At 33.5% G+C, this 16,343-nt stretch overlaps 1 protein-coding gene across 2 annotated transcripts in view; it reads left to right on the top strand.

The window, feature by feature from the left end:
• The window catches only part of P2RX4_1 (P2X purinoceptor 4), a 94,987-nt gene that overhangs the window by 25,977 nt on the left and 52,667 nt on the right, over nucleotides 1-16,343 (top strand). The window contains exon 6 of one of the 2 annotated variants that reach the window (XM_051213810.1): nucleotides 1,713-3,193. The exons of the other annotated variant lie outside the window; for it this stretch is intronic. Within the exon in view, the coding sequence (XP_051069820.1) occupies nucleotides 1,713-1,910 (198 nt within the window). The 3' untranslated portion in view covers nucleotides 1,911-3,193. Of the gene's footprint in view, nucleotides 1-1,712; nucleotides 3,194-16,343 lie in introns of those variants that run through there. 2 annotated transcript variants of the gene reach the window in all.

Raw genomic sequence — 16,343 nt, forward strand, 5'->3', positions numbered from 1 at the left:
GAATAAAAGTATAATCATTTTAAAAGTCTCTTTTTGAACGATAAATCAAGCACTATTTTGTTTGATATCATTGTAGTAAAATTACTTATACACTTATAGTTACCATGTTGAATAGATAAGTGCATCGGGATTTAATAAATAATGCTTACCAAATTTACGCTTCGAAAACAAGTTTAAATAACAAGATCTGAATGTATTCTATTGTGTAATGAACGAATCATATGAATGCTAAGGAATCTATGATATCATAAAACTCAATCATAAATACTATTAAACGAAAGTGATTGAAACACGAATTCTCAAAAATATTCTTGAAAGATATCTATAACTCAGTGGTCTAGTGGTTAAGCACTCATGCATGAGACTGATAGGTCCTGCTTTCGAATCCTGCTAGGTGGGATCGTGGATGCGCACTTCTGAGAAGTCCCACGGTAGAACGAAACGGTCGTACAGTGCTTTTAGGTTTTCCATGGTGGTCTAGCTTCAATTGACTAATGATCTCAACTATATATATATATATAAATGTTTTTGACGAAGTTTTGTTCTCTGAGCAGTATGGTTTAGTCGTGGAGCTTCCATCGTTCTTCTGAACGACATCATCAGCAAAAACTTCAGATAGGAGTGAAGTGTTCGAATTTCTCCATATGCGTTTCACAGCTTGTTCCGTACACCTCGACGTTGATTGGTTCACGTTGATCTTAAACCTGTCCTTGTTTACTTCGTTTTTTGGTTGTATCTCCGATTGGTTTGATTTTTGTTCCTATGTTTGTGCATAATTAGTATATGAGTGTTACGGAGATTGTTCTTTGCACCATGGATTGATCTTAGCTGTTAAAATCCAGGATGAACTAGATAACTATTTCGACCTAGTACGGGATTCATCATCATCCACCTGAGCTACACATCTTCTCTACCATCTCTGAATTAAATGTTTCATTATGGAGAGCAATGATCATGTCACATAAATCACATTCAAATAAGTTGGAATTAACAAGTTTCCGTTTCATATTTCTTGATCGATCTTGACGATAAGTATTCAGTGATCACCAATTAGATGTTAACAGTTGAAGAATCGACATTTGATTAATGTTCATTCTTTTCAATGTATATTTCCAACCACCACCATGTCTATGATTATATTTGTTTTTGCAATTTGTACAGCGAAAAGTTGTAAACTTTTCATAAACTCACCTGAATAGATTGTGCGATCAGTAAACATATTGATGTATTAAAATAAACTCCAACAGTTGAGATCATGAGTCAACTGAAGCTAGACCACCATGGAAAAACTGGAAGCACTGGACGGCCATTTCGTCCTATTGTGCGACTTGTTAAAATATCTAAATGGCAGGGACAGATAGCCTAGATATTCGAACAGTCCACCAGTTTGATAATCATTGAATGGTATGAAAAACGTGAGACAACTATTTTGTCCTAGTCTGAAATGTTTTACCAAGTTTACATCTATGATCTTATTAATTAACATGCATTGAAAATGGTATCAGTTGGCAACTGTTTCAATATCTTACATTCGCTAGCATTTTTATATTTTATTAGTGAAAAATTATGCAATAGTTTCAAAATCAATAACTAATGTAATTGTATCTGAAAAACTAATTGTTGTCGAGAGAAAAAACTAACTTTACATTATAAGTCTTTTTTTACAATAGATCCATAATAAATCTTACGTTTTTTGGCTAACGTTTTTTTAGCAAGTTAGTTTTCTACGGGATGGAGTCGCTAATCCTTCTCCTTTATCCGGTGTTGGGACCGGCGGTAGCCCAAGACGGTTTCCAGGCGGAGTTATGAATCGTTTATTGTTTAAATGTATTATAATAAGATTCCAATACATTTTTGTTTTCTCTTATTACTATTTAGTAGAACTGTATACATTCATCTCAACTATGTGAATAAATATGTTCTTATCAGGTTCTACTGTTATACATCTAAACTGATAATCCGAAAGAATAGATAATCCTAAAGTAAATCCATCGTTTAAAATAATAGGTTATGAATTTAGAATTCTTAAAAAAAATTTAAGGAATGCATTTACTTTGAATCTAGCCATCAAATGTGCATGTTGTAACTCTGTGTTATCCGGTCATTATACCCCCAGTGTAATTCGTTATATCTACCTAAATATGTTATTCGGCTTTTTCTATTCAGATTTAAACATGATTTCTTCTAAAACTATTTAGACATTGTCTTTCAAAGCATCAAACAGACAATGGTTTAGATATAACAATCAGAATTTAAAGATTAACAAATTAAGCAAAGATGAATAACGGCTAGCAGTGGAACCTAGGATGCGCATTTCGTCGTATTAAAGACTCGTCAGCTGGCTGTACCTGCATCTCAGAGTTGATATTCACTCTGGCACTCGAACCCAGTATCGTTTGCTTCAAATGCCATCGCGTTATTCACTTAGCTACTGAGATACAAGTAAACATCAAGTGAATTAAAAATCTAGTTTAAATATTCTATGAAATACGATGCATAACTTACTAACAATTAGATATCTACAATTCGATCTCGTACTGCTATATTTTTTTATTTATAACAAAAAACAAATTCATGAATATATCAAATGAGCCAGCTGTACTGGTTCTGAACATGAGCTAAACTTTGAGTAGACTAGATTTGAACATCAAAAAACATTATCATCATTTCAAGTATAAATTCCAATAGTCACAAATTATACAGTTTCTAAGGGAATTTTTTAAAAAATAATAAATTTAATTTACATTTTTAGTGGCCCGGTATCTTGACACCAATTAGATTGAACAATGTTGTCGACGGGCTTACCACTTTGACAGCCCTATATCTGACTCCAATGAGATGGTATGTTGATCACTATTGAAATATACATGTTGCCAATCCTCATATATAATCATCGACTTGAATCGTGTTAGTGAATAACGGAATTAAATAAGCCAAATACAAAAATGGATTTTGAATATGTATAATTCATGTACTCATTGATTTGAACAGACAATCAGGAAGACGAAACAAAGAGGGAAGATCGAAGCAAATTGAGGAAGGCAAGTGAGCTACTCAAGTGATGAGTCCGATGACGAAGAACCTAACGCAGTGAACTATCAGTATAGGGGTTGTGGAGATTGTTAAGTTTTTGATTGAGATCATGAATCAATTGATGTTAGACTACCGTTGGAAACCTGGAAGCACTGGATGGCCGTTTCGTCCTAGTATGGGACTCTTCAGCAGTGCACATCCACGATCCCACTCCCTGCGAGATTCGAACCCAGGACCTATCGGTCCCGCGCCAGGCCCTTAACAAACTAGACCACTGAGCCGGCATCCAATGGGTTCATGATATCAATCAAAAACTTAACAATCTCCACAACCCCTATACTGATAATTAACATGTGCTCACTAGTGACTAGCTTCGTGAGGGAATTCTCGGGGTTCTAGTGAGAAGCCGTGACCAGTGGAGTTAATCCTTGTCGGGTAGAGACAGGTATCTACCTCAGCACAATGGAAGTTGGTCGCGCAATTACGTGGATTGGTTGATGTTAGACACTAACACCATTGGATGCCGGCTCAGTGGTCTAGTTTGTTAAGGGCCTGGCGCGAGACCGATAGGTCCCCGGTTCGAATCTCGCAGGGAGCTGGATCGTGGATGCGCACTGCTGAAGAGTCCCATACTAGGACGAAACGGCCGTCCAGTGCTTCCAGGTTTCCGGCAGTGAACTATGTTGATGAATAGCCTGTGCAGTACGACATGGACATGCTCAAGTAGTATTATCTTATCGACACTTTGTCCTCTTGACACTTCTACTCACTGATCTATCTGGTGGATGGTTTCCATTATGAATCAAAGAATTATCATTGTTTCCTTATCACATTAATGTTACATGATCATCTAACGTGGAATAATTATTTTTATTCCTACTGACATTGAATTATGACATTCACGCAATCATGTTACTAACGGAATAAATTATAATTTTATGAACACTCCACATTATGACATTCGAAACGATCAAATTGGAGTCAGATAAAGGGCCACTAAACATTGTGTAGTTTTTTTTTTAAAGAAATAAATCATATAGACAATAACACTCCTGATAAAATGAATAAATTATCACCATTCGAATTGATCATATAATGTAGTAATGTAATGTAATGCTCTTTTAAGAAAGAAAATGTTGTTTGGTAGATGTATATTTTACCTAAAATCTTTGCCTATTAGACAAAACAACAGACATTATTGCATGTGATAAATACAGGTTTACAAAAAGAAAGTGTTGACAAATGTTTTAAAAGGTAAAACGATCAAATTTATACTGGTTATGTTTGAAAAATATTCAAGACAATTTTTTTCAGTGTTTTCTATTGAACTAATCGAAATTTATCGATTGTTAACATTGTTGCTGGGTTACTAGTTTTTGTATGAAAGATAAAAAGAAAAGGTTTTCAACAATACAAAATTAATATCAGAAGGGTGGTTTTGTGAAGATTTTAGTAATTTTATGTTTGAATTCATGAGTCGATTGAAATTAGAACATCGTAGAAAAATTGGATGCAGTGGACGGCCATTTGGTCCTAGAATGGGAGTTTTCCGCAGTGGGGATCAACAATCCCACCTCATGAGATTCGAATTCAACTATAAAATTACTAAAGTCTCCACAAAACCCCCTTTTGATAATAATGATCATGTGTTCACTAGTAACTGGTTTCAAGTGGTATTTCCTGGAGTTCTAGTGAGAAGCAGTGACCAGTGGAATTCAACCGAGTCGGTTATGAGATAGTAACTCACTGATGACAATGGTTTACAATGGCTCAATTTGGTGGATTAGTTGAATTTAGATATTAACACCGTTGAATGCCGACCGGCTCAGTGGTCTAGAGGTTAAGCGTCCGCGCGCGATACCGATAGGTCCTGGGTTCGAATCTTGCGACGTTGGATCATGGATGCGCACTCCTGAGACGCTTCATACTAGGATGAAACAGTCGTCCAGTGCTTCCAAGTTTTCCATGGTGGTCTGGCTTCAATTGATTCATAAATTCCACTAGAAAAATACAAAATTATCTTGAAAGGGATTACAAACATTCATAAATATTATTACTGTAAAATTTTATTTATTCACAATGAATAAACTTGTTTTCCATTACACACCATATATACAGTTGAATAGAAAATTTGTTTTAACTAATAAGTGAATATTGATCTATAGTTGCATAACTAAACTGGTATTATTTATTTACTAACCTTATAAACTAAACTTGTTTTGTCTATCACAATCTCATAGGGATATAATCTACTTGGCATGTGTGTTAATTTGCAAACCGTTGATTTGCGTAGTATTTTTTTTCTAATATGTTGTTGATTCATTCCATAGGTTTAATATTTTGCATAACTTTTGATTAGACTGATTAAATCATTGTCATTTCCTTCGAAATAATCGTCGGTTTAAATGGTTTCCATCATATATATGAAGGTAATGGAAAATGATTGTGTAATATTGTGAATTAGTTGAAGTTGGACATTAAAGTCTTTGGATGCCGTCTCAGTGGTCTAGTTGTTAAGTGTTTGCTCATGAAACCGATAGTCTTGAGTTTGAGTCCCCTATGTGGAATCGTGGATATGCACTGCTGAGGAGTCCCGTATTACGACAAAGTGGCCTCCAGATTTTTAATGGTGGTCTAAAATTGATCGGTTTATGATAATCTTTCGTTACGCGGAACATTTTTGGTTACTTTTAAAAATATTATTAGTAGCGTTTTCCCAATGACATAAGATCAATACTCAGAAGTCATGTAGAGAATTTACTACAAGTTCTTTTGGATTCAGTGAAATAAACGAATATTTTGAAACACTCAGGGTCACTTATTTGTATAAATCTCATGAGAAGCATTAGTATATACATTTGTATATTGTGCGTGGTTTAAGACTGAATAAACTGTTATATTGGAGTAACGATTCTGATTTCGTGAAATTAAATAAGTCTTACTACTCTTGTATCTTCAGTTAATGATATGATAAATTTTTGTGCTTAAGTTTGCTTTCAGAAACTGCAGATCTATTCTCGGCTCTTTGTCAATGTTTCACTGTTTTCCAAACGTTTCTGTGGGGTGAATAAACGCTTAATACAGATAGTAACAAGGTTTAGATAAAAAAAAGTTAAAAGTAATATAAAAAAGTACTAACTTCTGAACCAACGAAAAACTCTCTAGTTTTCAAGTTTTCAGTATTAAACACTTGATGTTAGATACTTGGACGTTAAATATCAGCCAGTTTTGATATAACATACTATATCGATCCAGTACTCTATGTAGCTCGATATCTAATGCACTTAATATAGATATGAGATAGTTTGAGATAGTTGAAGCAAAAACCTAAACCTTGCTTTCGTGATATTTTGTATTTGCTAACACTGGGTACCTGCACTACGAAATTAAGAAGTCATTTGAGTAATATTTTTATAATTAAAGATAGTTATTCCAGGTTAAATTCTTAAGTCAATATAAACTAGTCATAGATCAATACTTAGTTCACGATCTTACAAAAAAACATTTAATGAACTGGAATAATTGAAATACTCATAACTATTAAATGACTGATTAACTAATCATTGGACTTAAGCTACTTATTTTCCAAAATTTACAAGTCACTGATTACATAATACTTTATTTAGGAACATTTAACTATGGGTTAACATTTACTGAATGACTTTCGATTTAACTTATGGTTTAATTTATACTATTAATTAACTTAAAATTAGATCTAAAACCTTGATCTAATTATGATTAATTAGTTAAATTAGACTACTTAAGTAAGTGGGTTAATCTAGTTAACTAGAATAAGAAATCCTGTATTTTTTTTTTAAATAAATAAATTGTACCTGAAGTTTGTGCTGATGATGTTGTTCAGAAGAACGATGAAAGGTCCACGACTAAACTATCAAGCTTAGAGTACAAAACTCTATCCAAATCATTGAATAACAGTAGATTGTATTGTCTAATTTACATTTGACATCTATTTTAAAATGGTTAAATAGATTTTAACTCTTTCAAATTGTCATTTGTTTTACATGATCTGAACACTTTTATTGTATTATAGAGAAAAAAAAACAAAGGAGACATATTTCACTACAATAATTATGAGTTGCTAACATTTCCAAAAGCGTTTTCATATCAAATAATGGAGGTATATAGAATTAATATCATTCATCCATTGTAATAATTATAAAGCGGATATAATGTTTTTTTATTGGAAAGAAAGTAGAATAAATGAAATGTAGATAGAAATGGAATCCAACACTATCGTTTCGTGCTATTTGGTACTCGCCAACTGGAAGTACCTACATCTCAGAGTTATTATCCAACCCGATACATTTGACTTTAAATATCAATAAGTTATCCACTTAACTACTGAGAACAGATAGCTACTCACCTGTACCATGTTCTATGAATTTTTAAATGTAAATTGAAATGATTTGAACAATCATTTTATTGATATTTTGACTGAAATTTGATCCAATCATATTTCATTTATTCTACATTGACTTCTGTTATAATGTCTATATCGAGACAATTCACCTAGAATAGACATATGCCAACGGTGACTGATAAATATCATAAATATCAACAACGGGATAGTCTAAACTATTTCAAATTGAAATTTATTTGGTATTGCTTACTTGAAACTTCTCATTGATGTTTAGGATTGTAATTGATCAGTCTCTTATTGACATATGTACATACTGTGCGTATTGTCTTGATATTGCCTTAAGTCACAAGCATTATAAGCAAAGATTGATAGTAGCTAGCAGTGGAATCTAGAGTGATCACTAACTCCGAGATGCAGGTACATCCAACTGACGAGTGTTGAATAGGACAAAACGCGCGTCCTGGATTCCACTGCTAAGCACTATCCATCTTTGCTTATAATGCTTGTGAATTAAGGAAATATCGACGCAATACACACAGTGTGCACATACACCAATAAGAGACTGATCAATGGCAATCCTGAACATCAAAGGAATGATTCAAATAAAACAATATCAAGTGAATTAAACTTCACATCATTACACAAGCAAAGTGGCTCTCAGGTCTCAGTAGTTAAGTGGATGACGCGTTGGCATTTGAAGTAAACGTTACTGAGTTCGAGTCCCAGAGTGAAAATCAACTTTGAGTAGCAGGTACATCCAGCTGACACGTTTTGAATAGGACGAAACGTGCATCTTGAATTCCACTACTAGCCACTATTCATCTTTGCTTATTTCAAATTGAATTTGTAATTAGAATTACGGTTTTTTTTTCAAAAAACTTTGATACATTGATATTTTCTGTAAAATTTGTTATCTTGTATTAGATTTACTTTCCATTACTGAATTACCATTGTTGTTTTGTGTTTGTTTTCTTTTAAGGCGCTAAACTACTGAATTCTTCTTCTTTATTCTGTTTAGTTTAAAGGTTCTTTTAAAATCTTTTTAAATAAACCTAAAGAATACCTTTATTTATATAGATGTAATACAAATTAGAGTATGTAATGGTGTCCAAATAAATGATGATTTTTATTGAAGGTACTACTTAGTTTCATATTTCTCATGTTCTTTGTCACCAGTGTTAATTGTTTTACTTAACAAAACAAATTTTTTTTCATTATTCAACTACTGTTTAACGGAAATAGTTAGGGATTATTTAATAAATTTAATCATATATGTCACCAAGGTATTCATTTCCGTGTAATAAAGTTTATTATCCCGTTAATATGATGAAATAACAATGTGTATTGTTAATTCTTCAATTTCAACAGCTGAGATCATGAGTCAGTTGAAGCTAGATCACCATGGAAAATCTGGAAGCACTGGGTGGCTGTTTGGTTCTATTGTGAGACTCCTCCACAGTGCTCACCCACGCCCCCACCCCACGAGATTCGAACTCAGGACCTATCCCTCTGGCGCTCACGAGGAGTCCTATAATAGAACGAAACGGCCATCCAGTGCTTCCAGAGTTTCTATGGTGATCTAGCTTCAATCGACTCATGATCTCAACTGTTGAAATCATTATAATATCCACAAAAACCTCTTCTGAACAAGATAGTTGTTCCTAATTTTACTATAAAAACTATTACATAATTGAAATATCATACAAATGTTTCTTGAAATATTCGATAAGATGTTTCATTTGACCTGTTAGGTAACTTAATTTATTGTTTAAGTAAATTAAATTTCTTTTTACTGAATAATTTACGAGTTTCTGCCATTATTTATGTAGTTTTCTTCAAGTTACTAAAAGTATTGTCCGACTACAAATAAAACAATAGTTTAACCTCAAAATGTTGACCATTCTTTTTATTCACAACAATCAATCTATGAAGAGATTACTGTTTAGATCCGTATTCCACTTATTGACGAACTATGTCTTGTACTTAAAAAAACAAACATTTGAAGTCAAATTTCATACGACACTGAACAAACTATACATGATGTGTATAATTTTCCATTTGTATTTATACAAATTCAGTATCATTTAAGTAACAACTGTCTAGTCTAAGTTAATATAAATGCTAGAGCTAATAAACTTATGTAAGTAAAACGGTAACACTAATTTAGTTCAGATTAAAAACGTGCTATCATTATTAGGTTGTAGAGATTGTTGAGTTTCATTAAGATCATGAACCGATCAATGTTAGATCATTTTTTTGTTAGTGTTTAACTTCAGTCAATTCACGATATTGAGCGACCACGTTCCATTGTCTTAGTTGGATGCCGGTTCAATGGTTTCGAGGATATGAGTTGGCGCGCGAGATCAAATGTCCTGAATTAAAATCACGAGTGCGTTGTCATGGATGTGCACATCTGAAGAGTTCAGCACTAAAAATGAAACCACTGTTCAGTACTACCAGGTTTTCATTGACGGTCTGGCAGTGACTGATTCTTAATCTCAAAAGAGCATGCTAAAATGAGTGTTCGTGGTCATTAGTTTAGCTTAAAAACGAATTTTTACGACGGATTACTCGTTAGAAACCACGAAGCATTAAACTGTTTATGCAGATTGTTCTTGGACACTCACCAATAATACCTGAAAATCCTGACTGTGATTCCGTATAAAGTCATGGTTGTGCATTTCTTATCAATTCAAAAACAATACAAAATAAATGTTTTTTGTTTGTTTGCAATTAAACAAGTCTGTAAAGCAAAATATTTGCAAACTATTGATCTTTTGTATCATGCGAATGTTAAAATCAACTAACTTGGTCATTTTATGGAAACATTTCTAAACTATTGTTACTAGTCTGAAATTGTTTTGAACACTTAAATACTATTTGTCTTAGTACAACAATCAGATCAATAAATTTATGTATGTAATTTGCTAATAAACCTCACATAACAAATTACGTAACACTGTATCATTTATCTAATGAAATATCTATTCTGAACTAGAAAATATATTCAGATAACAAATAATTTCCTAATCAGAGAAGTGTTTTTGTGAATATTATAGTAATTTAATAGTTGAATTCATGAGTTGATTAAAACTAGATCATCATAGAAAACTTGGAAGCACTGGACGGCCGTTTCGTCCCAGCGTGAAACTCCTCAGCATTACGCATCCACGATCCTGCCTCACGAGATTCGAACCCAAGACCTTGTTGGTCTTACGCGTGAGCGCTTAATCATTAGACTACTGAGCCGGTCGGCATCTAACAGTGTTAATGTCTAACTCCAACCAATCCATTTTATTTTAAATTAATAATTCAATATGATAACTAATTTTTGAATAATCAAACTGCTAAGATAGACTATGCGTTGAATAGATTGGATTTATTATTATAATCATAGAAAAATTGTACATTCAATTAAATAGAACCCTTTGTTAAGAACAATAATTATGTTGTATTCTACCTTTAATATAATTATTTATAATAGATTGTAAAGAACAAAATGTAGATACTTTGCTGCTTGATTACATTATGGCATGATAAATGTAGAAATCTTATTAAGTACAGTAATGTTTAGATAAATAGGTGACATATTTATGTTAATAAGTAAATCATATGAAAGCTTCTTTACTAAACAGTTTTAAATATATAAGAGAGACTAATCAGTTGCAGTGCTAAACATCAATGGGAAGATTCAAGTAAAAGCAATACCAAGTAAGTTAAACTTCACCCCATTACACAAGCAAGTAGCTATCAGGTCTCAGTAGTTAAGTGGATAACGATATGGCATTTAAAGCGAATGTTACTAGGTTCGAGTCCCAGAGTGAACATCAACTCTGAGAAGCAAGTACATTTAGCTGACGAGTGTTGGATAGGACGAAAGATGTGTCCTGGATTCCACTGATAGCCACTGTCCATCTTTGCTTATAGTAGTTCAAACTGCTCAATTTAAAAAAAGTGATTTCTAAGAAATTTACAATTAGTAATACTTAACTAAATAACTAATTCGTCACTTAACATTATACATTTATGAATATTTTATATATTCTAGTCAAATTTTCAGTAAAGAGGTTTGTGAAGACTACTGAATATTATTGTTATCACAAATTGAATTATGTTAAACATCCACTGCAAACCGGAAAGAAGTGAATAACTGTCTCATCCTAGTATGTGACTTCACAGCAGCATGCTTACAGGTTTATAGGTTGTGATACTGGTTGACCGTTTAAGCAGTTACCTTAAAATTTAGTGTTTACTTTAAAATTCAGCAGGATAAATTTGACTTAGGTCTTCAGACTATTCATCCTTTTGTAATCCTGTGGTCTACATATAATTGAAGCTTTATGTAAAGTCAACGATGAACTGGGTTTTATAGTAATATCACTCTCATTTCTCTGAGGCAATAAACAGGACTTTCGTAACATTATTTCTTGAAGTTACCTCATAAGCTGAAAAACGACTGTGGTTATTTCTCTCTGACAATACACCTCAATACTAAACTTAAATCGACAAATCAGTTTTATCAAGCCAAATAGGCAGCAAGAAATTCTAATGATGGCTCAAATCTGACTGAGTTATTTCAACGCAAGTTATCTTCCTAAATGGGTTTAAAATTACGACGTTTTTTCCGGTAAAGCTGAGTTTTTATTATCATATGCCCATATAATGAAGTTGTTTAAATTTAAAAAAAATACTATGGACAGTAATTATTTACGTTTGTTTGTCTAAACATTTTAAAGTGAGAACTCCTTCAAATATGTATATGTACCGCAAAAGCTTCATTTTGGGTGCCCGGGCAGTATCCTAGCCCTCACACAAATTAAATGGTTTGCGTGACATATATATATTCAGTACTTCCTTATACCAATCCTTATGCGTTTAAATCAATCAATAAAATTTACCATTAACTGAATTTTTGTTCATTCATAAATGAACATTTCGTTGTTTTATCAATAAAATCTTATTGTTCACTGGAGAATAAAGTTTCCAGTTAGTTAGTATGTGATTGCAAGTTATTATTCATTAAACTTTTACTACAGATTGAATCATACAAATAAACATGTTACTTCAATTTTTACAATTCTGAATAGTTTTTTTTGATGGATAAATAAAACATCATATAACATGTTCACTTCTGCTTTATACAAACAAAAAAACAGAGCTTACGAGTTTTAAAATCAGCTTCTTGTACATTAACTTTCCAAGTTACGTGTTATATTAGTATTGGCTTTGTTCGCAATATATACTAAATCTGTCAATTGTTTATTTTAACTAAACAAACATTAGTCACTTTTAATATTAGTTTGTAATTGAGAACATGAACCAATCAATGTTAGGCCATCACTGAAAACCTAGAAGCACTAGACGGTCATTTCATCCCAGTACGGGACTCTTCAGTAGTGTGCATCCACAATCTTGCATACGTGGTTCAAACCTACGGCCTTCGGTCCCGCAATCTGGATCGTGGATGTGCACTACTGAAGAGTCGCAATTGATTGATCACTGGGTGTTGATCAATGTCATGTGTGTCAAGTACTTATTTAGTGCAGATCGAATGCCATCGACCGTGTTGCAATGTGGCCACTAGTCTAGGTGACTCGACACTGTGTGCACTATATATTGAGATTAGATGATGGTTGGAGGTAGCCGACAGGAAACCCTGGACCCGGATTTCGTGCTACTTGGCACTCGTCAGCAAGGTGTACCTGTAATCTTGAGGAAACTGGTGTTCCCTAGCGGATTCGATCCCCTGTCACCCAGATTCACAGTCAGAGTGCCGAGTCACCTAGACTGGTGGCCACATTGCAACATGGTCGATGACATTCGATCTGCACTAAATAAGGATTTGACATACATGACATTGATCACCACCCAGTGATCAATCAATTATGATTACATCTCAGTCCTACAGGAGGTCGGTCGCCGCCCGGATAGCTCAGTGGTAACGTCTCTGACTGTGATGCTGGGTGACACGGGATCGAGTCTGCCAGGAAGCACCAGTTTCCTCAAGATTACAGGTACATCTTGCTGACGAGTGCCAAGTAGCACGGAACACGGGTCCAAAGTTTTCTGTCGACTACCTCCAACCACCATCTAATCTCACTACTGAAGAGTCCCATACTAGGATGAAACGGTCGTCTAGTGCTTCAACGGTGGTTTAACATTGATCAGTTCATGTTCTCGATCGTAATTCAACAATCTGCAACATCATTTTGATTGTAAGACTTTATATAACATAAATACAACATCAATACACGAATAAAAAATTCACAGTTACGAATAAATAACAGCTGGTTATAATGATCATTACAAAATAAATAGTTATTGTAAGCTACACTAAAGTCTTAGTCTTAATTATGCCTTCATTTAAGATATGAATGATTTTATTGTCTCAGATTTATAAGCTGACGTTTAAACAGCTGGTCATTTATTTTGTTTGGTCTTTCATCAAACTTGATAATTAAGTTTAGTACTTAATATCTACAATTAACTTACTTTTATATGAAATTCAGACCTATAAACTTTAAAACATGATAAACTTTGTCGGACTAACGATGAAAAATGGTGTGACAGTCAAACTTAAATTTGATCAAATGAGGACCAACTCAAGATAACTGGGATCTAACTACGCGATTACAAAGCTTATGGTTTCACCTTCGATTCATAACAGTATCGATGTTGAACGTTTCTAAACAGTTCCAAACTATTGTGAAATAGCTTTTTTCAGTTTACTTAGGTTTCCACTGGTTGTCTGTTCGAAATCAGTTTATTTATATTCTTAAAAATGATAGTTTTTCTATCATTCGTCTTTTCTCATACAATAATGGACAGAATTTATGTTTTTTGGTAAAACAGAAAATTTATGTTAATAATGAGATCGAGTTCATGAACCAATTAATGTTAGACCACCACTGAAAAACCTGGACGCACTGGACGACCGTTTCGTCCTATTGTGGAACTCCTCAGCAGTGCGCATCGTGGATTGGTTGATGTTAGACACTAACACCATTGGATGCCGGCTCAATGGTCCAGTAGGTTAAGCGTTCGCACCTGAGACTGGAGGCCTTGTGTTTGAATCCCGCGAGCGGGATCATGCATGCGCACTGCTGAGGGGTCCCACAATAGGACGAAACGACCATCCAGTGCGTCCAGGTTTCCAACGGTGGTTTAACATCAATCGGTTCATGATCTCAATCAAAACTTAATAATCTCCACAACCTCTCTAATAATAATGAGATCATTGTTAAAATGACGGTTATATTATTTGAAATTCTATCATAAACACATTCAGCAGAAATTCTGATCTACCGATCAACAAGTAAACATTTAATTACTCGTAAGCAAACACTCAGTCAAAGCAACCACTTGAAATAAAATTAAAAATAGTTTACAGCCATTTAAATTACAATTAAGGTGATGAGAATAAAAGCTGGTTTACTAGGTTGAAGTGAAACGTGAAAATCATACTTCTGCATATGGTTAGTTGTGTTATTTAGGGAAATAATGAAGAATTCAGAATCAAAACTTTTGACTTAAAAAATATAATAACACCATAAACTTTCGGTTATTTGAAATATCAATGTGATTAAGATTGATAAGTTCTATTTTGTCACAACTGAACTGATGGCTCTTACAAAGGCCTAATTAAACGAATCTTAAAAGTAATGTAATATAATTTTTACTGAAGTATTGCTATAACTTGTGGACTTGTGTCCTATTAATATATAACGTAATGATACCGCCAATTAGAGAGTAGTGAATTATCGAACGGACCAATGATGTATAAACGGTCCTTCTCCCTGCCTAGCTCTGCCTGTTTAGTCCAGAACACCAATCCCAACCTCCGCAATATGAATCATGTATTTTAAACATACTAGGTTTATACACAAACCAAACAAACCACGTCGAACCACAAAATAGATAATAACATTTGTACAAGTTTTAGCCAAAAGTGGCTATGAATGTGGGAGATAGTAGTTGATAAACTGGATATAAATCAAGAGTGGTAAATCGTATGATAATAGTTCGTAGGTCAAAATAAAGGTTTTAATAAGCGAAACATGAATATGAATAGTTTAGTTACTTAACAATTGCACAATTAGAGAACACGTATAGTATTAACCCATAAATCGATCCCAACAGTTACCATTCATTATTCTCACCGGGATATAACAATTATATTCTACCATTCAACACATAACGGTATATCAACTTGTATATATTAGATACTTTTCTTGGCACCACTAAACATATATTAAACAGAGAGCTTGTTTTCAGTTCTATAAAGAACAACTCCATCATAAACCACATAACTGACGTTGTTTTCTTAACTTTAAAAAATATACACATACCAGTATACTGGCTAGTAAACTGACTTTAATTCTGTTAATCTCCATTACCAAAGTTTTTTATCTGTTCGCCTTAAAATATTTAAAGTTTTACTACTTGACTGGTTCGAATATGAATGTTCAATATTTCTAGCATAAACCATTTACACAATCGATTGACCACTGGCTGATAATCAATGTCATGTGTGATCGAATGCTATCGACCAGGTTGTAATGTGGCCACTAGTCTAGTTGACTCGACATTGTGTACAGTATATTGAGATAAAATGGTGGTTGGAGGTAGTCAACAAGAAACCTTGGACCCAAGTTTCGTGCTATTTGACACTCATCAGTAAGGTATACCTATTATTTTGAGACAACTGATGCTCCCTGACGGATTCGATCCCATGTTACCCGTGTTCAAAGTTTGCAGTTGACTACCTCCAACCACCATCTTATATAGACCATTTGCAATATAATAAAAACAAACGAAGAACTATACATCAAAACTATCATTTAATCCAATAAATAATTATGAGAATTAGCTAGAAAGTTTTGATGGTATATCATCATTAGAAACGATTCAATCATAACTTGTAATTAAA

This window comes from Schistosoma haematobium, chromosome 3 (assembly GCF_000699445.3).
Source record: "Schistosoma haematobium chromosome 3, whole genome shotgun sequence".
Classification (NCBI taxonomy): domain Eukaryota; kingdom Metazoa; phylum Platyhelminthes; class Trematoda; order Strigeidida; family Schistosomatidae; genus Schistosoma; species Schistosoma haematobium.